At 56.9% G+C, this 23,699-nt stretch overlaps 2 protein-coding genes across 3 annotated transcripts; one reads left to right on the top strand and one right to left on the bottom strand.

The window, feature by feature from the left end:
- The first annotated feature begins 2,931 nt into the window (after positions 1-2,931).
- On the top strand, positions 2,932-13,628 carry LOC121148807 (aminopeptidase N-like). 2 transcript variants are annotated; one of them, XM_040969125.1, is made up of 21 exons: positions 2,932-3,139; positions 3,299-3,719; positions 4,064-4,206; positions 4,296-4,432; positions 4,709-4,835; positions 4,926-5,080; positions 5,262-5,375; positions 5,477-5,620; positions 5,729-5,794; positions 5,883-5,948; positions 6,993-7,168; positions 7,296-7,372; positions 7,904-8,037; positions 8,138-8,193; positions 8,625-8,772; positions 10,930-11,021; positions 11,295-11,405; positions 11,537-11,704; positions 12,344-12,484; positions 12,697-12,778; positions 13,343-13,628. In XM_040969125.1, exons 1-21 carry the CDS (start codon positions 2,944-2,946, stop codon positions 13,493-13,495), a joined length of 2,907 nt encoding a protein of 968 aa, XP_040825059.1. In that variant the 5' UTR covers positions 2,932-2,943; the 3' UTR covers positions 13,496-13,628. The 2 variants fall into 2 exon arrangements, with proteins under 2 accessions (XP_040825059.1, XP_040825058.1); XM_040969124.1 differs by having other exon boundaries at positions 2,944-3,127; positions 3,287-3,719.
- Positions 13,629-18,466: 4,838 nt separating this feature from the next.
- On the bottom strand, positions 18,467-19,839 carry LOC121148424 (mesoderm posterior protein 2-like). Its single transcript, XM_040968465.1, has 2 exons — positions 19,021-19,839; positions 18,467-18,682 (listed from the first exon to the last, which is right to left on the bottom strand). The coding sequence occupies exons 1-2, from the start codon at positions 19,837-19,839 to the stop codon at positions 18,467-18,469; spliced, it is 1,035 nt and encodes a 344-aa protein (XP_040824399.1).
- Positions 19,840-23,699: the final 3,860 nt, after the last annotated feature.

The following is a 23,699-nucleotide window of genomic DNA, read 5'->3' as shown; positions in this document are numbered from 1 at the left end:
CTCTTGCTTGTGTAGCCCTGAACCAAGCTTTCTCACACACCAGCACCAGCTGTGGGCTGCCTGCCGTGCCAGCCCTGAGGAACAGAGGCCCTTGCCAGGGGAGAACAGGTTCCTGCCACCTGGGCCCAGGCTCTGCACCCAAGGCAAGCAAGAAGAGACCATAATGGGCCAGCGGCTGCTGTCTCTGTTTGGAGAAGGGCTTAAGATGCACGGGCTTGTGGGGCTTCTGGCTACCGAGGTGGGGAGGGGTTGCAGGGGATGGTCTCACACCACAAACTCAGCCTTGATGGAGGGGCGACGGGGAGCATGTGCCATGTTTCTCTGGGGGCCAGGCCTCTTCCTGGTGCCTGCTCCTGCTCTGGCCTACCCCGAAGGCTTGCCATGTGTGCCTGTGGCTGTGAGCCCAGGTCCAAGCACAGTGAGCTGTCCCTGCTGGCCTATGGCCACCCCTGGGGGAAATGGACAGTGTTGAGGGTTGAAAGATTGGACACCCAGAATTTTCTGAGGACCCTGTTCTCAGCTCCTGCAGTCCAGGGGAGAGGTGGCAGTTGTTGCAAGGTGCGAGCGAGATCACACCAGACATGTCTAAGGCTTATTAAGGAGTCTTTATTAACCAAGCTTGGTGATAATAAAGCACAAGAGCAAATCACAAGTCCATACGGCAATCCAACCAATCATAATCCCAAAGGAACAAATGGTCTTTATCCTTATGTCCATCCATTAAGCTGAAGACCTATGTCCCAGCTTCCCCAACAATGTAAGTTATCCTAAGTGACATGCAATGAATAAGCAGGACACACTTACAAAGAACCGGGACACACTTACAAAGCTGCGGACATTCACCTTTCCCTGGTTTCTCTGCCCACATTCCAATACTGCTAGGCCTCACCTCTCCTGGAACTCCTGACAGCACACAAACCAGAAACAGCATTATTATAACCATTGCTCCATCTAAGCAGTACACAGGTACCATGCCTAGGGGTTCACCTGTCCTGGGTCAGCCAAGAGTTGAGGTGCTAGCATAATGGAAGCACCTTGCCAGAAACACAGAGAGAGGGGGAGAGAGCCCCTGCTACCCTGGCCTTTTAAAGGGGCTTGTGAGGGGAGTGGTTACACGACAATGTAATACTGTCTTCTCTCAGTTGCTAGGTGAGTCACAGGTGGGCAGGAGCGAATACTTAAGTGTTGTGAGTTAAGGAGTTAATTGGTGCTCATTGGGATGGGCAGGAACAGGAATTGGGCTTGTAGCTGAAAATGCTTAGACTAATTAGACTTGTCTGCATCCAATATCCTGGCTAAATTAGGACATGGGGAAAGTGGTTGAGGATTCAATTATCACTTCATTGCTGTTAGGACCCATCTTCAGGACAGAGGATAGGGGACAAAACTAAGTTTCATTTGCCCACTATCACTGGCTGTACCCCATAACACAGTTACTCAGCCACTCCTGTCCTAGGGCCTGAATGAACGCATCACGTGTCTGCCTATCCAGCAAGGCCTCTGGCCAGCTCCAGGCTGATGTGGGTGGGGCAAGTAACAAGGCCCTCAAGCAACAGTCAGGCCGGGTCCTGAACTGTCACTTGGTCCAGTCCTGGCTGTAGTGGGTGCCTGGGGAATGATCCAGATCAGAGGGGAATGCTCTCTCAGTCTCTCAAATAAAACAAAAAATCAATAAATTGAAAAATGTTAAAAGCCAATGTAAGTTCAGCACCTGCTATGTGCCAGTCCCCATGCTAAGGACTAGTAACCGGAAACAACTAAGACCCTGTCCTTATGGGGGCTGTGGTCCAGGGCTCAGGGCATCACCACGTCGGGCAGGTGGGTGAGAGCACTTAGGGGCCGGGTTTAAAGAAGTTTATGGGACTGACAGGACTCAGGAGGGCTTGGCCTGGCTGGAGAGTCAAGGGCCACTTCTCCAAGGAAGACTTGGAGAGTGAACAGGGCAAGAGGGGAGAGAAGCATGTGTCAAGGTCAGAGCTATGTGGTGGGGAATATGGTGGTCATGAGGCTGGGGCCAGGGACAGGTCTATTGCTCCCTACCAGTGGTTTGGACTGGATCCTTGGGAGCAAATGGAAGTCTGGAAGCCTTGGTGCACAGTGATCAGATGTGCTGGCAGGTGGAAGTTGGAAGCCAATGGAAGGGTGCGGTGGTGACCAGGACTGGCTGCATTGGCTTCTTTCTGAGCAGAGAAGTGGGAGCTTGGTGGACTCTACGCTGGCAGGGGAGGCTGTGTCTGAGCTAGGGGTGAGCCGGAGGCAGTGGCTGCTGGGTCCTGCTTGTGGTGTCCCAGCGTGCTTGTCCATCAATTCCGTTTGTGGATGCTGTCATTTATTCATGAAGAAAGCAGTTCAGAAAGGTCAAGTTACCTGTGTTAGATCCCAGCGGGGAAGAGGTAAGCTTGCAACAGCCTCCTTGCCTGTCTAAGAGAGAAGGCAGAACAAATCACACATGGCGGCTTTCCTCTGCTGTTAGCTGAGGATTTTGGCAAGAAGGGAGAGTGTGACTGCTGGGAGAACTCCCTGCTCAGCAATAATGTGAAAGAGGCAGGGCCTGGGAGTCCTGGCACCCTGCCAGGGATCCACCCTGAGGGTGGCCATCCAGCACATCCAGGACAGTTTGCCCCAGATGGACCTGCTCCACGCATGTCTCACCCACAACCCTGTCCAGGTTGGTGGCAGGCAGAGGGATGCCACCTGCTGCGGTCGATAACCTGACACCTGTTTGCCCCAGCAGGCACCCCAAGCCGAGCTGAGCCACACTCCTAGCACCGTGCCTGGACTAGCCCTTGCCCAGTGCAGTGACCTTTGCCTGTCTGAGCCCCGGTTAATTTTTACCCAATTGAAGGACAGTGGGGCCCCTCCCCATGGGGGATATAAGGCTGGTCCCACACTGCTTTGGTCCCTGACTGGCCCCAGCTGCCCAGGCTCTCTCCCAGCCTCACCATGGCCAAGGGCTTCTACATTTCCAAGCCATTGGGCATCTTGGGCATCATCCTGGGTGTGGCTGCTCTGTGCACCATCGTGGCCCTGTCCGTGGTGTACGCCCAGGAGAAGAGCAAGAACTCGGCTGAGAGCCCCTGCGTGGCTCCCACAAGCCCTACCACCACCACCACCACCACGCCGACCACCACCACCACCACCACCACGCCAACGACCACCACCACCACCACCACCACCACGCCAACGACCACCACCACCACCAGCACTACTACCACCACCACCACGCCAACCACCACCACCTTGCCAACCACCACCACCACCACCACCACCACGCCGACCACCACTCCAACTCCCACCGTGGACCAGAGCCTGCCATGGAACCAGTACCGCCTGCCCAGGACGCTCATCCCTGACTCCTACAACGTGGTCCTGCGGCCCTACCTCACCCCCAACGACCAGAACTTCTACATCTTCACGGGCAACAGCACAGTCCGCTTCACCTGCCAGCAGGCCACCAATGTCATCATCATCCACAGCAAGAAGCTCAACTATACCACCTTTCAGGGCCACCATGTGGTGCTGCGGGGCGTGGGGGGCTCCCAGCCACCTGCCATCGACCGCACGGAGCTGGTGGAGCTCACCGAGTACTTAGTGGTGCACCTGCAGGGCTCGCTGACGGCGGGCAGCCAGTACGAGATGGACACTGTGTTCCAGGGCGAGTTGGCTGACGACTTGGCAGGCTTCTACCGCAGCGAGTACACGGAGGGCAACATCAGAAAGTGAGTGGGGGGCTGGCTCTGTGCACTGGGGAGATACCTGGGTGCTAAGGCAGAACCGGGGCCCTGAGGGACTGTGGGAGGTTGCCCTCACCTGGAAGTCGGAGAGGACAGAAGTGTCCCCTGCACAGGCAGGACAGAAACTTGCCCACACTCCCTAGCCAGTTCAAGGGTGGGACCTGCCCAGACTTTGACTCCAAAAGGGGCACCTGTCTCCTCTGTGGCCGGCTGGCCTGCTATGCCAAGGCTGCCTGCCTGCCAAGGCAGAGAGGACCAGGATACAGCCAGGACCACTTTCTGGCACCCCTTCCCCTGCTGACTTACTCCAACCCTGTGGGTTTGGACAGGGTGGTGGCCACCACACAGATGCAGGCTGCGGATGCCCGGAAATCCTTCCCGTGCTTTGATGAGCCAGCAATGAAGGCCACGTTCAACATCACACTCATCCACCCTGCAAACCACACGGCCCTCTCCAACATGCCTCCCAAAAGTGAGGGGGTCTGCCCGGGACTGGGGTCAGGGGGTGGGGGTCGAGAGGGAGGTAGTGCAGTGACATGCAGTCATGTGTCCACTCCCCAGGTAGCACCCCACTTCCTGGAGACCCCAGCTGGAACGTCACGGAATACGAGACCACCCCCAGGATGTCCACGTACCTGCTGGCCTACATTGTCAGTGAATTCACAAGCATAGAGAATTATACACCCAATAATGTTCAGGTACATACTTGGCTCTCCAGGCCTTGGCTGTCCCTGGGTTCTCGCCCCACACCAGCTGCTTCCTGGCTGGTCAGGGTCCAAACCGAGCCCTGAGCAAGTTTGGGCTGCAGCTCTAAGCTCCCTGAGTCTCAGTCTTCCCCTCGAGTGCCAGCCACAGCATAGCTAATTGTGACTCCAAAGTCCCTCAAAGTCCCCCAGCCTCTCAGTAGCATGGATGGGGCCCTTGGCAGCCTTTTCCCTTTCCCACACACTTAACTCTTCCCTGCCACCCTGCAGATCCGCATCTGGGCTAGACCAGCTGCCATTGATGAAGGCCACGGCGAGTATGCCCTGAATGTGACTGGTCCCATCCTTGAATTCTTTGCTCAACACTACAGCACACCCTACCCGCTGCCCAAATCTGGTGCGTGGGGAGCCCTGAAGAGGAGCCAGGTGAGGGCACCCCACCCGGAGGCCACCTCCTGAAGACAAGCCATCACTTCTTCTCTTGCAGACCAGATTGCCCTGCCTGACTTCAATGCTGGCGCCATGGAGAACTGGGGACTGGTGACCTACCGGGAGAACGCCCTGCTCTATGACCCCGTGTCCTCCTCCATCGGCAATAAGGAGCGGGTGGTCACTGTGGTGGCTCATGAGCTAGCCCACCAGGTAGCCACCCAGCCATGTTGTGGGCAGAGGAAAATAGGAGAGCATGAGCCATGCGAAGGGCAGGGCAGCAGAGGGGTCACAGAGATGCCAGCCAAGCCCCTTAGGTCTGGAGGGGGAAGCGCTTAGCCAAGGGTGATGCTGGCACCACTGGGGCTTGCCAGCTGACGTCTTTCTCTGACAGTGGTTCGGCAACCTGGTGACCGTGGACTGGTGGAACGACCTGTGGCTGAACGAGGGCTTTGCCTCCTATGTGGAGTACCTGGGTGCTGACTACGCCGAACCCACCTGGAATCTGGTGAGCCAGCTTGGTTGATCTGGGGGTGGGCAGGTGGAGGAACCCCCGAGCCACCCTCAGCCCCTGCTGGGCCAATCTGACAGCTGGGGGGGATTTTGCAGAGGGACCTCATAGTGCTGAACGACCTGCACTATGTGATGGCTGTGGATGCCCTGGCCTCCTCCCACCCCCTGTCCTCACCGGCCGACGAGGTCATGACGCCTGCCCAGATCAGCGAGCTCTTTGACTCCATCACCTACAACAAGGTGCTGCCTCAGTGAGGGGCCCGGGGTGGGAGGTGTGCCCTGTCACTCCTGGCAGCAGAGTTGGCAGGGCACGGCCTCCTCACTCCCTGCATGCCCTCACCCTTGTAGGGCGCCTCTGTGCTCAGGATGCTGTCTACTTTCCTGACTGAGGACCTATTCAAGTTGGGCTTGGCGGTGAGTGCGGCGACCCTGGCTGGTCCCAGGGCATAGGGTTCTCCTTGGGTCCTGGGTTTGGCACTCACTACCACCTCTCCTCTCACAGTCCTACCTGCACACCTTCTCCTACAACAACACCGTCTACCTGGACCTGTGGGAGCACCTGCAGCAGGTACGTGCTGGTCAGCCCACGTGCCTTAGGGCAGTGGCAGGTCCTTAATGCCAGGGATGGCACAGATGGCTTAGGTGGGTCATGGAGAGCCTCAGTCTGGGTCATGGCTGCAGGGATGGATGCTTCCTTGTAGTGGCGAGGAGACCAGCCTGGGGCTGCCTGAGCCTGGACCCTGCTTCTCCTGCACCCAGAACTTTGGAGTCTGTCATCTCCCGACTCAGCAGTCTTGGCTGCCCTGTGCCCCAGCCAGCCCCTCCCGGGCTCCTCGCACATACCAGTGCCCTTGACAATAGCTCTATCCCTGATAGCCCCTGGCAATTGGGTAAACCATTGTCTACCACACCTGCCAACCTGCCCCACCCTGCCTCACCCAGAGTAGGAGTCCACAGTCCCCCACTAGTGGCCCAGTCCTCAGGCAAGGTCAGCCCCATGCCCAGCAGCAAGGGCAGCTGTGTCTTGTCCCAGGCACCAGTGCTCTCCTGGCCAATCTGCTCTATAGAGCCTGGCTGCAGACCCACTGAGGTGGTAGCACCATCATGGTCCCTTTTGGCCTAGACCCAGCATCACCTCCTTTACTGCCTCCCTCCCCACCATCTATACCTGTGTGGCCCTCAGGCCCCTTCCCTCCCAGCCTGCACCTGCCACTCTCCTGCCTTCATTTTTTTTTCCTGCCTCGGTGTTTGCTGTTTTCACAGGGGCTCAGTTGTTGCTGAATTTTTGTGTGATTATGAAAGCAGCTGCCTTTCAGGAGTCCACAATTGTGTCTAGCCATTACTTCTGCCCTTGTGGGCTCCCTTCTCTGTCTCCTCTCCTTTCTCATCCTGCCACAGGTTGCTCATGCGCAGGTGCAGGCATCCCAGTCACCATCTCCAGTACATGATTCCCATAGGGTGTAGAATGGGCTCCATGGCCCTCAGGTTCTCTGGCCCTGCCCGTCTCTGACCTCCCCACCAGGATCTCCTAGATTAGCACAGGCCAGTCTGGGCAGGCGGACAAGGAAGCATAGTGACTAAGGAACAACTGTGCACCCTTGTTCCGCCATAGGCCGTTGACAATCAGAATCAGATCCAGCTGCCTGCCTCAGTGCGTGACATCATGGACCGCTGGATCCTGCAGATGGGCTTCCCCGTGGTCACCATCAATACCACCACAGGGACCATCTCCCAGGAGCACTTCCTCCTGGACCCTGAGTCCAACGTCACTCGCCCATCCGAGTTCAAGTGAGTTCACAGTCCCTAGGGAGAGTGGGGAATCCTGAGGGTGGGGGTCCAGCTGGGTGTCAGAGGTGGGAGGGCCTGGGAGGAGTTGCTGTCCCTCACTGCCTGGTGCCCGGCTCTCTGCTTACAGCTACCTGTGGATTGTGCCTGTGTCATCCATAAAAAGTGGCCAGCAGCAGGAGGGATTCTGGCTACAGAATGCTCAAGGTAACCCAGCCCTGCTCCCCGAACCCCTTAGGAGACACTCAGCCCCCCACGCACAACCCCCAGCCTGTGCCTGCAATGAGGGCCCCCTGATGGAGCCAGCCTCTTTGGTCCAAACCTGCTTTGTGGCTGCCCAGTTGTGTGACCCTGAGCAAACCACTATCCCTCTCTATGTGGAATGAGGCTGAGAACAGTAGCTACTCCACTGGGGAAGGAAGGGGAGAATCTGCAGAAAATGCTTAAACCCTGCCTAGAATACTGTCCCAGGCACTGAGGAAGTGAAGGTCAAGGCCAGTTGGCTGGCAGGGATGGGGAGGGAGACAAGTGGTGGACAGCATCACAGGGCCGGGCTGGGTGCTGCCCTGAGCATGTGTGACTGGGCTAGCGGGGCAGGAGCTGGGAGCCAAAGAGATTCCATCTCATGGAGAAGTCAGGGAAGGCTTCCTGGGGGAGGTGAGCCAGGCTAATGCAGCCCGGAGAGGAGGCCGCGGCTTTCTGAATAACCCCTTATTCCAATGCTGGTCCCTCCCACAGCCCAGAACCCGCTGTTCAGAGCAGAAGGCAATGACTGGGTGCTTGCAAACATCAATGTGACGGGGTATTACCAGGTGAACTACGACGAAGACAACTGGAGGAGGCTTCAGGCTCAGCTGCAGAGTGACCCATCGGTGGGTGGCCCCTGCCCCAGGACACGACGCTAGACCACAAGGCTGCTCCTGCCCGAGGCTGGCCCGAGGTCACACGCTCTGCTTTCCCCTCTTCCCACAGGTCATCCCTGTCATTAACCGGGCACAGATCATCCATGATGGCTTCAACATGGCCAGGTGAGCTCCCCAACCCGGCATCAGGTGCCCTGCGCAAGCTGAGTTCCCCCAGCCCCCACTCTCCATTTTACAGATGACTATCTGAGCACCTGCCTGAGGCCATTGCCAGGCAGCAAGCCTGACTCACCCAAAGGCACAAAGATTGTCCTGAGGCCCCTGTGCTGGGTGCTTAAACAACCTGGGATGGGCAGGATGGGGGTGGAGGGAGAGGCCTGGGTAAGCACTTAGAGAGCATCGGTTTTCTAATCTATAAAATGGGTACATTGAGTAGTCACCTGAGACTGGCCACTACCTCCCCATGGCCAGTGCTGCTGTGTTGGGGTTCTCACATCTCAGGCCCTCGAAAGCCCAGGGACCAAGGGTTGAAGCATGTCCTTGAGGGCGTGGGCATCGGGGCACTGTATACTTGAGCCTCTCCGGTATTTTCCCAGTGCCAAGAGAATCCCCGTGACCCTGGCCCTGAATAACACCCTCTTCCTGATTCGAGAGACGGAGTACATGCCCTGGGAGGCCGCCCTCAGCAGCCTCAACTACTTCAGGCTCATGTTCGACCGCTCCGAGGTCTACGGCCCCATGAAGGTATGGAGCAGCGTGGCCAGGCTCATGGGCCCATCAGCACTGGTGCCTGTGTTCGCTCAGGACCAGGACGGTTGCCCAGCATTGGGCTTGGCAGAGGGGTGGGGGAATCAGAGGTTGCAGAGGTGAAGACAGAAGGCATGCAGCAGGTGCACAGGTTGGGGATGGGGCAGGAACATAATAGGATGCTGAGACTCACAGCCAAGTTGGTGGCTTTGAGATCCCATATGTAAATACTTTGGGGATGCACAGAAAGCCTGGTGCTGGGGACGGCTGTGGTGGAAAATGGATCTCTCCGTGGCCGTGTGACTTGGGGTGCCTCTCCCGGCCCTATGAACTGTCCCTTCTCTGTCCGGCTAGCACGTGGGGTCTGGCGAAAATGCTGCAGGGAAATCAAGCCGCCCCAGAGTTTATTCTGACTGAAGCTGCCTTCCCAAAATAGATGCAATGCACATGGCAGCATTGATTATAACACATCAGAGAGAAAAACCACAGAATGCAGACGCGTCTGATCCCTTGGGGATTCGTTCAGCTAAAGTGTAGCACTTCAATGTGATATGCTGTGTGGGTGCCTTTGAGTTGATGACTCACGTGGCTAACATGTTTTGGTGAAGGAAGTTTGGAGTGTCTTTCCCTGGGTCCCCTCCACTATCCTCTTATGTGCTTGAATCACAGGAGGAGGGGACTTCAGAAAACTGGTTTCCTAAGACCCTGGATTTGAGTCCTGCTCCAAGGCCAGCCTGGGTTTGTCTGGGCTTTGTTGAGGTCTCCAGGTCCCTGTTTGTTACTAGCAGGTGGCCTAGAACCCCTGTTGGATTGCTGAGTTTGTGTGCAGGGGAGCTGGTAAGCCACCTTGCAGGATGGAAACCTAAGACATCTGACCCCTTTATTAGTCCTCCCACTGTGTTATGCTGGTTCTGGATTCTCTTATGCCATGGGCAATCTTACCCATTGGGCCATTGCAGTTGCCTGTAGCTCCTGGCTCATCTCGGCCCCTGCAGACCTGACCCCCAAGTTCCTTTTCATTTATACATTTAAGAGGCAGAGAGAGAAGGCTTCCATCTGCCCCAAATACCTACAACAGCTACGACTGGACCAAGTATAACAACAGCCTGGAACTCCATCGTGGTCTCCACGTGGGTTGCAGGAACCCAATGACTTGAGCTATCACCCGCTGCCTCCCTGGGTGTGCAGTATCAGGAAGCTGAGCCAGGACTCAAGCCCAGGCTTGGGGTGTGGGTGGCAGGAGCAGTTCTAGCCGCCATCCGCAGCCCAACCCCTCAGTACTGAGCCTTGTCCCACAGCCCCTTGCTCTTATCACCCCTTCTGTAGGAAGGTGATCAGCTCTGACTGCTCCCCGCTGATTGGACCAGGCTCATGTCTGCTCTGTGCTTCCAGCCACAGCTTCTGCCCTGTTCTCAGAGTTCCTTCCCTCTCCTGTGGTGTGGAGATCACCTGGTTGCATGAACCCACCTACCATGTGAACAGGTGGGGCTGGCCTTCTTGAGTTCCCTGAAAGGGGCTGTGTGCAAAGTTTAGCTGTGCCATGCAATAAATAAGGTATAGAAAAAAGGAAGCTTGCCAGCAAATGACCATGGCAGGAGCTCCCACTGCCCTCACTCACTTGCTGCCTGTTCTCCTGTGGTTTCTGAATCCAGTGCAATGTGTACCTAGACCAAGTGTGTTCTCCCTGACCCTGGCTTGTTCCTTTTTAAAGTGAATTCAGCTGTCTCTCCTATTAAAACTTTTCTTTGTTTGAGAAACACACAGACACTTAGAATTTCCATCTGCTGGTTCCCTCCCCACTTGCCTCCAAGAGCTGGGTTGGGCTGGGTTAGGCTGGAGCTGGGAGCTGGGAATGCAATCCAAGTCTTCTTGTGTAGTGTACAGTGTCCCAAGCACTCGAGCCATCACAACTGTCTGTCTGGGTGAGCCTTAGGATCCACAACTAGGCACTTGAATGTAAGATGCTGGCATCCTGAGTGGATTGTTAACCTGTGCAAATGCCCATCCCTGTTGCATGCTGTGAGGAGAGGAAAGTCGGCTCTGAATGTGACATCTAGGCTTGTGCTGGCACCTTTGAGTGCTGCCCAGGAAAAGCCTATAGGTTCCTCGCAGCAGCTCAGTGTGAATCCTTGCACACTCATGTTTCTTCCACAGAACTACCTGAGGAAGCAGGTCCAGCCCCTGTTCGAGCACTTCAGAACTATAACCAACGAATGGCAAAATCGCCCAGGGACTCTGATGGAACAGTGAGTGGGACCCACATTGTACTGAAGGTCGAGGGACATGGGGAACCACAGACACCCCCTGGCAGTGTTCTTCTGAGCTCTCACCACCTGGCAGGGCCATGCTGCCACCGGGAAGACACCCCTTCAGGGACCCACACTTTAGCTTGGGCCAGGGCTGTCCTAGCAGGTGGAGGTCACACAGCTCCTGGGGTGAAGGCTGGGGCTGTGCCTCGTGAGCTGCATCTTGGCCAGAGTCTGCATCAAGGGTGCTAACTGCATGTCCCCCTGGGACAGGTACAACGAGGTGAACGCCATCAGCACCGCCTGCTCCAATGGGCTTCCGGAGTGTCATACCCTGGTCACTAACCTCTACAACCAGTGGATGGTTAACCCAAGTGAAAACCCGTAAGTGTCTCCCCTGTGCCACCCCTCAGCCGCCATGCCCTGGAACCCTATAGCCCTGTTCTCAGCAAGCCCCTTCTCCCACCCTCCCTGCTGCCCTCCACTCCTGACACCCCACCCTCACCCCACACTAGGATCCACCCCAACCTGCGCTCCACCGTCTACTGCAACGCCATTGCCCAGGGTGGAGAGAGGGAGTGGGACTTTGCCTGGGAGCAGTTCCAGAAGGAGACCCTGGTGAACGAGGCTGACAAGCTCCGGACAGCCCTGGCTTGCAGCAACGAAGTGTGGATCCTGAATAGGTGAGGACCCCAGAGGGGGCAGCAGACTGAGGGCCCCCCCACCCAGGAAGCAGCAGCAGCAACCACCTCATGCCTCACTAAGGTGATCCTGCACCCTTGTGTGATGGGCTGAGAGGGGCATGGCTTTAATGGGGGCATGGCTTGGTGATCCAGAGGGAGATTGGCTCTAGCTGACACTGGAGGACGCTATCATTTAGGGAAGCAAAACAATTTGTCCAAAGACTGGAAGATGCCGACAGTGACAGCCCTGGAAGGGTCCATGTCCCATGGGTTCCCCTGCTGCAGTTTCTTAGCCTATGTGTGGATGCTGACTTGGTTTATGGGCTGTGGCACAGCTGGCCCCGAGTTGCCCCTGGAATGCAGCCCTTCAAGCCCCTGAAAGAGGTTTCCTCCTTTCTCTGTGTGCCTCATTTGCACCACAGTAAATGGCATGGCAAGTCTAATCTCACGTGGCAAGCATGACACTTGGCAAAGCCAGACTCAGCCTTCTTTTATTGAGGGAGAAGGGACAAGGGCCCCTTAGTTGCAGGGGCTGTGTGGGCACAAAATGGGGTGCCAGCACTCCTGGTTTCTCTCTTGGATGGCTGGCACACAATAGCCCTTGCCCATGGCCATGCACCCAGAGCCCTGTCCTCACAGGTACCTGAGCTATACCCTGAACTCCGATTACATCCGGAGGCAGGACGCCACCTCCACCATCAACAACATTGCCAACAACGTCGTCGGCCAGTCGCTGGTCTGGGACTTCATCCAGAGCAACTGGAAGAGGCTCTTTGAGGAGTGAGTGAGAGTGGGGATGGGGTTGATGGTACTGGTCTGTCTGTATGCGTGGAATGCTGCAGGCTCAGGCCTTGCATAGAGTGGGCAAAGATGAGCCATGTTTGAGGGCCAGGGTGGGAGGCAGGTGTGGGAGGACAAGGCACTGTGTTTCCTGCTCCGCCTCTGTGAGTGAGCACCTGCATGGCCCTCACACTCCCCTCCCTGCCCTGCAGCTATGGCGGCGGCTCCTTCTCCTTCTCCAGCCTCATCCGCACGGTGACCCGCCGCTTCTCCACTGAGTATGAGCTGCAGCAGGTGAGAAGCAGACCCCCTCCCGGGCACTCTCCCTGCTCCCCTCTCAGGCTGGTGGTTGGGGTTGGGGCACAGTGGCCATTCAGCCCTGGTCCCTGAGCTCACACGGAAGGCACCAAGTAGCCTGCCGGGGTCAGTGCTGACAGTTGTACCAGAATTAGAAACATTCATTCTGGAACTTTGAGGTAGAGGACCATCAAGTGACCCTCTCGTGTTCCCATTATCCAGGTTTAAAAATGGGCAAAATTTTGCCAATGTTCTTTCAGATAAGGCCATTTCAAAGAAATCACAGATGCTGATTTTATCTACAACTATTGCACAAACACAGTCATTAGCAAATCCACAAACATGAACAACTCCTTATTGTCCTGTCTGAAGTTTGTTTACTTGTTTATTTGAAAGACAGAGTTAGAGAAGAGGGACAGACTTTGTGTGCAGGGTACACCTGTCCTGTCTCAGGGACCAGAGTGGCAGGGGATGGTGGGAGGTGGGGACGCCGCTGGAAGAGCTGCCCCAGAGGCTGCGTCTGCCTGCAGCCCGGGCTGAAGCCCTCTATCTTACTTGCAGCTGGAGCAGTTTAGGTTGAACAACTTGGACACGGGCTTCGGCTCAGGCACCCGGGCACTGGAGCAGGCCCTGGAGCAGACGAGAGCCAACATCAAGTGGGTGAGCGAGAACCGGGATGCTGTGCTCACGTGGTTCACGGAAAACAGCGCCTAGTCCCGGACCTTCGTGTCGCCTGGCCACACACAAAGTGCCCAGGTGTGCCAGAGGCCACAGCAAGTGCCAGTTCCTGAAGCACCAGCGTCCTGAGCCCTAAAGGACTGAGTTCTTTCTGCCCTGCCAGTCAGGCTTTTGCTGGTGGGGCTGGTGGAGCCCTTCCCAGCCCTGCCCTCCTGTCAATCTTGCCCAGAGCCCTTCCCAGCCCCACCCTCCTGTCAGTCTTGCCCAGTCCTTCTCAGCCCCACCCTCCTGTCAATCTTGCCCAGAGTTCTTCCCAGCCCCACCCTCCTGTCAATCTTGCCCAGAGCCCTTCCCAGCTCCACCCTCCTGCCAGTCTTACCCCAGGCCTGGCGTGAATGCTAGATCTGGGGTCCAATCTCAGGGAGGCCCAGCTCCAGGGCCCTTTGGACAGAAGCCTTTGATGGGAAATGGACGGTCTTGAGGGGGCTGCCCTGCATCCTCTCACCTGCCGATAAAGAGCCCCTCAAGCCCCAGGAATCAACAGGGCACCAAATCTGTGTATTTTTTTTTTTCTAAAAAGACATGTAAATAAAGGATTTCTAAATGAGCCTTAACTTATTGTAAACTGTTTTTTTAAAAAGATTTATTTGTTTATTGGAAAGTCAGATATACAGAGAGGAGGAGGGGAGACAGAGAGGAAGATCTTCCGTCTGATGAGTCACTCCCCAAGTGAACGCAACGGCCAGTGCTATGCCGATCCAAAGCCAGGATCCAGGAACTTCCTCTGGGTATCCCTCTGTGGGTGCAGGGTCCCAAAGCTTTGTGCTGTCCTCAACAGTCTTCCAGGACACAAGCCTGGAGCTGAATGGGAAGTGGAGCTGCCAGGATTAGAACCGGCAAACATATGGGATCCTGGGGCATTCAAGGTGAGGACTTTACCTGCTAGGCCACACCACTGGGACCCTTAACTTATTGTTACATGACAGCAGTGCACCAAACCTGAAGGAGCCAGGGTGGAGGGGAGTTGGGGTGCATGGGAGGCACGGAGGTTGGGGACCCTGGGTGTGTGCACATGGACGCCCCTGGCCGCCAGTCCTTGCACAGGTGTTGTGCACCTGGGCAGCAGTGCCTGCTGCCTTCATTTCATCCCCTGTGCTGAGGCAGGTTCGAGGTGCTGCGAACTGGGCAACTCTTGGGGCTGGAGGCAAGTCCCCGGGCTGCCAAGGGTCCTGGCAGAGTGGAGGCAGTGCATGGCCTTAAGATGAAAGCAGGAGTGCAGGGTGCTAACAGCCATGAGAGTGGTGGAGGGGTCTAGCCTGGCTCTCAGGCCCCTGGGGGAGCCAGGAGGTGCAGGGGTGAGGATTTGTAAAGAGGTTGTTTCGTCCAGCAGCACAGCAGGCACAAAGAAGCTGGGCTGAGGCGTGGAGGCAGAGCAGGACAGCTGAGGACAGGTGAGGGCTGTCCCCACAGGGACTCCCTGGTGGCTCCAAAGAGGCTTGGAACTCACCTGTTTGTATCAACCAGAGGGCACTCACTGGCAGTAGCCTCTGCCTCAGGCCTGGGAAAAAACCCATTCCCCACCATCTGCACTTCAAAGGGTAAGGCGGGACCCAGGGCTGAGGCCAGCCAGGTGACACCAGCCAGAGGCAGCCCCTCCCCTCTTGGCCAGCCCTTCCTGTCGCCAGTACCCAGCAGCCATGGCTGGCACTTGACCTTGGGGGGGAACCAGCCAGGAGAGGAACTGGCCCCACGATCTTCCTAGCTTTCCCATCCAGGCTGTAGTGGCTCCCAGAGATAAGGCGTGGCTTATCTCAGCTTTACAGATAAGGGTGGGTAAGCCAGGACTTCCCTTAGTCTGTGACCCCTCCCCCAAACCTGGCACCACACCCCCACCCTCACCCCTGCTTGACAGCTTCCTGGCCACAGCTGGGCCTGCAGAGGAGCCATGGACAAGCCTCAGGGCTGAACCAGCCTTAAAGCAGGCTGCTGACCCTTGGGCTGCTGCAGCTCTCATCTGCCCTTGCATGGACAGCAGAGCAGAAACCTGAGGATCTGTGTGATCCTGGCCTGGGTGGAGTCTTCCCCTGTCCCAGCTTTTGCTTCCAGGCACAGCTGGCCATGCCCTCTCCGCTGCACGGGGCCTGGAGCCTCCAGGAAGTAGGGTGGACTGGTCTCGGTTACACAGAGCATGGTGGCAGCCCCTGCCAGGCCCTGACACACATGCCAGGGATGGAGCCAGGGGGCTGAGCAAAGAGAAGGGACAGGGGCTCTTGTTCAGAGGGCATAACTGAGTCTTACAGAGTGAGACCCTGCCAGCAGCAGCAAGGGGACATCCTGGCAACCATACATGGCTCCTGCAGGCTGGAGGGGTCTCTCCCCCATCTCTGCACACCCCAGGGTGTGTGCTCACTCTCTTGTCCTGCCTGGGCACGGCTCCCTCTGCCCCTGACCAGGGTGATAGATGTGCCTCAGTCAGACAGGAACCAAAGCAGCAGAGAGACCCGGGACTGTGTGACACCCTGGGCTGCCCTCCCTGCCTGGCTGAGGCCTGGAACACAGGGCCCCAGGTCACACCTGGAAGCAGCTGGCTCAACACACAGCATGGGCCAGGGCGTCTCTTAGGCAGGTGCATGTGCTCAGCCATTCTATTGAGTGCTTATTACACCACCTGACAGCTTGGCACACTATTACAATCTCCATCTCACTGTTAATTTATATATATCTAAATTATTATCAGGGAGATAGACTGACAGCAGAATAGCTGGGACTTGAACTAGTGCCCATATGGGATGCCAGCATTGCAGGCAGCAGCTTACCTCACTGCACCACAATGTAGGCCCTCTGACCACGGATCTTATACAAAGGCAGTAAAAAATGGCCTTGTTGCCCACAGGGGAGACCCAGGTGGGAGTTCCTGACTCCTGGCTTCAGTGTGGACCAGCCCTGACCATTGAGGACACTTGGGGAATGAGTCAGCACACGGAAGCTCTCTTTCTCTGTTCCTCCTCCTTTCACTCTGCTTACAAATAACTGAATCTCCAACAAAGGAAACATCAGTGATTGCGGAAGCTTCGTCCATCAGGAGAGAGGGACCTGAGGCTGCCTGGAGAAATGCTGCCGGGCCTGAAGGGCTGGGTCAAGGTCAGTGGGAAGCCCCACGTGTGCCTGCAGCCCAGCTCTGCTCTCACCTGGACGGCTGTGCTGGTCGCCCTGCCTGGCTCCATTCTTGGGAGGTGGCCACAGGGGCCTGAGAACAGCTCTGACTGGGTCACTCCCTCATCCCTGACTCCAGTGCCTCCTGTCACCTAGGAAGCAAAGGGCCCACATGGCCCGGCCCTCAAGCTCCTTCCTAGATCTTGTCATTCCTCCCATCATCTTTGAACATCAGCCACTCTGTTCTGGCTTGGTTCGTGCTGCTCCACTCCCCTCACTTGCCTGGGTAAACTCCTACACGTCCCTCAACACCCAGCCCCCCAGATTACCTCTCCTCCAGCCTCCCTCCCCAAGTTGGCAGCTCTGCCAAGTCCATGGGAGCTTTGCCAAGAGATCATGGCACCTCCTCTCCAACATCCTGCCTCTTCCAAATTTTATTTCTGATGGAGCAGGAGAGAGATTAAACTCTGATCCCCTGGTTCACTCGCCCAAATGCCTGCCGACAGCCAGGGCTGGGCCAGGCAGAGGCCAGGAGCCAAGAGCGCCATCTGGGTCTCCCACCTAGGTAAGCGGGGACCCAGCTCCTTGAGCCACCACCTGTACCTCCCAGAGTGAGCATTAGGAGGAAGCGGCAGTGAGGAGCAGGGGTGGGACAGCAGGCACGGCAGCTGTGTGGGATGCGGGCATCTTGATTACCGGCCGCATGTCGCCCCACTGGTCTTACCCGAGGCAGTAAGGCTAAGGGATAACTGGGACTGGCCCTGTCTCTCCCAGAGTCACATCCCTGCTGGTTGCAGAACCCCTTGTCTGCGCCCCAGCTTGGCATTCAGGATCTGTACTGCTCTGTCACCTTCCTGTCACTGGTCCCCTGTGTTGGGAAATACCTTCTCCCTGGTTCCTAACACCAGGAGTACGGGGCCCAACCCAGCCCCTAAAATCCATGTCTAAGCCTGAACCTCTGAATGGAACTAGATTTGAAGCCAGATCCTTCGATGACCTAATTCAGATGAAACGGAGTGTCCTTTGGAGCCACCATCACGTGGGGACAAGGTGAGAAATGGGTCACTTGCAGGTTGTCCAAGCTATCCCTGCCTTGAGCCTGAGGATCTAAGATAATAAAGTCCTGTGCTGCCAGCTCCCCTGGCCATGCTAGTTTGGAGAAGCACATACTCTTGGAGAAGCACTCAGCTGTGTTGCATCCGGCGTCTCTGGGCTGCACTCTGAACACGACTGGTCAGGGCACAGCATGTGTGCTGCCCTTATGGGTCAGCAGGAGCCCCCCCCCCAGAGGAACACAAAGGGCTAGTGGTGGGTGGCCCTAAGTCTTGATGGTACAACAGGCCTGGTCCCCCAGCAAGGGGGACCCCCGCCTCATCAGCCACAACAGGCCTGGATCCAGGTAGCAGGGGAGCACATGTGTGGCACGTTCCCTACGGAGCAGGTCCCATTTACCTTTCCCAAACCAGCTCAGGCTGAAGGAAGACTAACAAGAGACAGGAAACAAGACATTCCAGATGTGCACAACTACTGGACATCTTGGGGGTGATGGAGATATGCCATAACTGTCAGCTAGACACACTGACAGAGCTATAAAAATAGCCAGCCACACCAAGCCAACCTACTGTGTGTGTTATTAAAAGGAATAAAACAACCTTAGCGTACAGGCTTCTGGTCAACCCCACCAAGCAGCAGTGAGCAAGGAGACTGGCCCGTATCCCTTCTGATGAGCCCCAGCCCCAGCCCAGCGTCCTATCCAGTCCAACAGCCCCCTTCTTGGTGCAGTTCATATCATCCTCTGCAGAACACAAATGTGTCAGGGTGAGGGGACGCTCCTACTCCCTGGCAGGCCAGGGCTCAGTAGAAGATACCCCAGCGGGCACCCTCCAAATCTTCCTGCCAAAGTTCCGGGCAGCCACTGAGGCGCAGGGCTGAGCTGGGGGCAGGGTCCACTGCTGGCTGCCCCGGGCTCCAGTGTCCCCATTGATGTGGAGGCTGCAGTCTTGGGCAGGATGCACGGGGTGGTTCCGGGCTTCCTAGGGCCATACAGGACTCTGGTGACACGGGGAGACTCTGCAAAAGAGACAGAAGCAATTTAGGCGTGGGTCGCTACCCCATGCTCCCCCAGGCGTGACTCCAGCACACACAGCGGTTTAGGGTACAGCCCCAGGGGGGCGTTTCAGTCCCAGCGCTACTGCTTGCAGCTCAGCCTCCCTCCAACCCTTGAACCCAAATTCTTAGCACACCTTTCTACAGGCCCCTCACTCAGCCCTCTGCCTAACTCTGGAGGCAAAACTTGTTCCCCTAGTGCGGTTGGTTCCTCTGCTCGCCCCTCCATCGGATGACCTCTGACCTGAACACCACAGGCTCCCCGCGGACCCCTCTACTGACCTTGGGCCCTCAGAGCATACCTGGTACACTACAGCCAGCTCCGGTAGCGGTGCAGGGGGCGGTGTCCAGGGTGTCGTGGGGTTCCCGGGCTCCGGGCACGTCTGTGCCCCCGGACAAGCTTGGGGTGGTGTCCAGAGAGCCTCGTCTGGGGCTCTCCCTAGGGTTTGGGGCGGGGGCGACTGCAGCTTGGGGCAGTAAGGGGGCGTCGTTGCCCAGGGATCCGGCTCGGGGACTCTGCTCCCCAGGTACTCAGGCGCAGCTCCGGGCCCGGGACAGGAGGGCGGGGACCCCCAGGCCGCGCCCGCGACCCCGCAGGGCCCGAGTGCCAGTGCCTGGGCTGCGCTGCAGCCGTCGGGGCACAGCGGGCAGCCGCCGGGGGCCTCGGCCTCGCTGCGCCGCCGGCGCCGACGCTGCGGGCCGTCCTCACCGAGGCCCAGCACGGCCGACAGGTGGCCGATGTACCGGATGGCCAGACGCAGGGTCTCGATCTTGGTGAGGCTCTGGCCGGCCGGCGCCACGGACGGCGGGAGGAAGCGGCGCAGCTCATGCAGGGCGCGGGCCAGCGTCCGCATACGCAGCTTCTCGCGCTCGCTGGCGCTCTGCCGCTGCCCACCGGCGGGTCCAGGCCGTGCGCGTCGGGGCGCCGTCGGGGTGGGCTCGGGGTCGCGGGCGCTGCGGGCTGGGGGCGCGGGCAGCGACGGGTCGCAGGGACAGGAACCCGACGAGTCCGACGAGGAGGCCGGGGACGTGGACACCGAATGGCCTTCCCAGCCCCAACCCTGCGAGAAGACCCAGTGGTCTTGGCCGAGGAGGCTTTGCGGAGGTGGCGACTGGGCCATGGCTTCGTCTGGTCTGCGGTCTGCAGTCTGCCAGGCTCTGGTCGGCTGCGCCTGCGGACGGCTCCTCGCCTGAGCCTTTATCTGGACCTAAGGTGCTAGGTGGCCCCCTGCCAGCTTACAGAGAGGTGTCAAAACCTACAGAGCCCAGGGAAGGTCGGGGCAGGGGGCCCTGGGAAAGCGGGCCCATTTGCGGAGGTGTGGATTCTGACTCCTTGGGAGCTCTAATGGAAGCTCCTGCAGCCCGGGAAGTGTGGGAGGGACAATTCACATCTGGATGGAGCCGCTAAGCTTCTCACTGGGACCCTCATCTACTGCAGGGTGGGCGCCCACGGGCGGGGGGACGCAGTGGCAGGCAGGGTGGTAGTGTCCCTTAGGCACCTTCCAGGTCCCTGCCACACTCGGGTCCCTGCCACACAGCGCCTCTGGCGTGCCAGACAGGGCTCCTAGGCCAGTCCAGAGTGATGGGAAGTGCGGTGATGGGATCCTCTCTAGACCCCACTTGATAATTTCCTGAGTGGCACTGAGAACATTCTGTAAGTGTGTGAGGGCCTGGAGAAGAAGCCTGGGGTAGGGTGGGCATTGGAGATGGGAGGTGGGCCCCCAAGGCGGACCCTCTGTGTGTGCCTGACAGGGGCCTGCTTTTAGCCCCTCAGATCCCAGGGAACTCAATGGAGTCCCAGCAGTAATCAGTATACCCAGGACTGGCATGTAGTCCTGAGAAGGGGCCTGGCAGGTGGCTGCAGGCCAGCTACCATCATGTTAGAAAGGACGTATTGACTTGTCAGGGCACTGGGGGCATGATTCTGTCCATTTATGTTCACCCAGCAGCTGCTGCATGCCAGGCATGCCAGGATTCGTTCTGGGATACCTGTCTTGTTAGAAAGGCAGGTGGACCAGGCACTGGCGAGCTGGGTGCCCTAGGGCAGGGCCGCTAACTTGGGTGACAGCTGGGGCTTTTGACAAATGTAGGGAGGGACCATGGAGATAGGGAAATTGGCAAAATCAGTGTTTTCCTGCCTGTCGGATCCCAGAGGTGGTGCTGAGCCAGGAGGCTAAGGGCCAGGTGAGGTCCAGGGATGATGGAGGGCCCCAGGTGGGCCTTGGATTACCACTAAGATGTGGGCAGGGTGAGGCAGGTGGAAAGCCTTCCAGAAGGGAAGGCCTGCTGAGTCCAAGAGCAGGGCGCTGCTGGAGTGGTGATGGGAAGGCCAGCGCACACCCTGGCTGGATCTAGGCCCAGGAGGAGAGCCACTCTGTACTCTGCACTCTGTGGCAGAAGGGTGATGGCATTTTGAAAAATTAGTAACAAATGATCAACACGGCACTGCCACCTGGAGTAGTAAATGGCCGTGTAGGTATTATGGTGGGTTTTTAAAAAGTTAACTTTTAGAGCCTGATACAATGGCTCAGTTGGCTAATTCTCCTCCTGCAAGTGCCAGGATCCCATGTGGGTGCCAGTTTGTGTTCTGGCTGCTCCACCTCCTATGCAGCTCCTTGCTTGTGGCCTGGGAAGGCATACCAGAACAGCCCAAAGCCTTGGGACCCTGCACCCACGTGCGAGACCTGGAGGAAGCTCCTGGCTTTAGATAAACTCAGCTCCAGACAGCCACTGCAGCCACTTGGAGAGCAAACCGGTAGACAGAAGGTCTTTGTCTCTACTTCTTTCTGTGAATGTGTCTTTTCAATATAAATAAATCTTTTGGAAAGTCAGATATAGAGAGAGGAAGAGAGACATAGAGGAAGATCCTCTGTCCGTTGATTCACTTCCTAAGTGGCCACAATGGCTGGAGCTAAGCCCATCCGAAGCAAGGAGCCAGGAACTTCCTCCAGGTCTCCCACGTGGGTGCAGGGTCCCAAGGCTTTGGGCTGTTCTGGTATGCCTTCCCAGGACACAAGCAGGGAGCTGCATGGGAGGCGGGGCTGCTGGGAGTAGAACTGATGCCCATATGGGATCCTGGCACGTGCAAGGCAAGGATTTTAGCTGCTAGGCTACCACGCCCAGTCCAAAAGTTAACTCTTAATTGCACAGATGACACAACTGCTGTTTTGTTGTAAGAAATGGAAATGTCACAGAGAAAGCTGGCATCCCTTTTGCCACCCTGAACGGTTGTCAGGAGGCGTTATATGTTCTTGGGTGCATTTTTGGCAATGTGTGCATCGGAAGGCACGCGTTTCATGTTGAGTCACTTCATCTGCCCCACGTGTCACATATCAGTTTATTCTGGAGCATTCTGCAACAAGCTGTACGTAATTGGTACACTTAAAAAATAATGGATCACAGTTTGACTCTGGATGAGCAGAGAGAGCTGCTGTGGGTTATACCCAGAACAAAGCTGAGACTTCTATTACTTAAATGTTCATTCATTTGTACCACTTCAGCTTGAGAAAACGGTAAAATGGCAGAAGGTACGGGAAATTTTCAAACATAGCCTTGTAACACTTTCTTCTTAGAGGGAAATCTTTAAGAATACCATTGTAACACTTTCTTCTTAAGTGCATATGTTAAATATGTTGGTGGTATTTTGATGTTAGTTACAGTGAAGTAAGCACTGACACTGATTCTCACAGGGTCAGGTACCTGTCCTTTGCTTTATTCTAACACCTCTGAGGAATGAGAAATTTTTAAGTAAACTGGAATATGAAAAGAGGGTCTTGTACAGGCTTCCTCTGGCATGAAGCAGGTGCAAGGAGGCGTGAGTTAAAGGGCTCCAACCAAGGTGAAGCATGTGCGTCATAGCAGGTGTGCTTCAAGTTGGTCCTTTGTTCATCCAAGGTTGTGGGCTCTGGCTTGACCGTCTGTCGCGGAGCCCGCAGGGGCTAGCTAGGAGTGAGTGCACTGGCATGTGAGGGGTATAAACACATTTATCAGGTGTCGAATATTCGTCCTGTGCTGTCGTGCTGGGGTCCCCGACTCACGCCCTTCCTTGGCTGGAACTGCAGAGCAGCCAGGGCCCCTTCAGGGTGTGTGGCATTGGCCGGCAGCTGCTGTGGGCACCAGTAGGCACACACTAGTGGAACGGCCTTGGGAATACCAGGAAGGGCTGGTACTCCAGCGTATCCCCATCGTTGGCCTGTGGAGCCGGCCCAGCAGCTTCCTGGGAAGGGCGTCGGTGGCTGACGGCTTCTCTGAGGTAGTCTGGCTCTTCCTACTACCTGGGCTTGGGCTAGCCTGGTGCCAGGACCAGGCTGACAACGGGATGTCTGAGGACAAGTGTCGCCCCGTGGCTCCTCGTTGGGCCCCTGAGTCAGCTCCAGCCTCGCTCACAGCCTGCCTCACTGTCCCGATCCACTCAGGGAAGCTGGGAGAGCCTCGGCAGCTTACTCATCCCAGCTTCTCCTGTGCATGAAGTGGGGATTCTGAACTCCCATGTAGTGTTTGGGGTAATAACACAGTGTGCTTCCCAGTATTTACTTCCAGGTCAGCAGAGTGACCTGGGGAAGGGAGCGGATTGGCTGTCCACAGCAGGGCCTTCCAGTACCTGATTTGCCACCGTGCAGCACCAAGAGGCAGCAAGAGGCCTAGGGCACTGATAGCCGTACGGAACAGCCGCACATACTCTGGACTATCCATCCCTGAATGCCTTTAATGTGAGAGAAAGGGACTCACCTCCGTTTAAGTGGTTGTCATGTTGGGTCTGTGCTGTGAGCGGCCGAATGCAGTCAGTGTTTGCCGATGAGCGCGTGGGCCGTGGGAGAGGGCATCAGTGACAGGTGGAGCAGCCTCCTGGGAAAAAGTCTCTGATGATTGAGCTGCCTGGCATTTACAGCACTGTGGTTGGCTTTCAAAATCAGGTATTTGAAAGAGAGAGTGAGCTTTCAGCTGCTAGGTTGCTCCCCCAAATGCCTGTAACAGCTGGGAC

The sequence above is a fragment of the Ochotona curzoniae genome, unplaced genomic scaffold (assembly GCF_017591425.1).
Source record: "Ochotona curzoniae isolate NIBS_2020 unplaced genomic scaffold, NIBS_Ocur_1.0 scaffold_4701, whole genome shotgun sequence".
In the NCBI taxonomy this organism is placed as follows: domain Eukaryota; kingdom Metazoa; phylum Chordata; class Mammalia; order Lagomorpha; family Ochotonidae; genus Ochotona; species Ochotona curzoniae.
The sequence above is the reverse complement of the archived record's forward strand: the minus strand, read 5'-3'. Positions and strand labels throughout refer to the sequence as shown.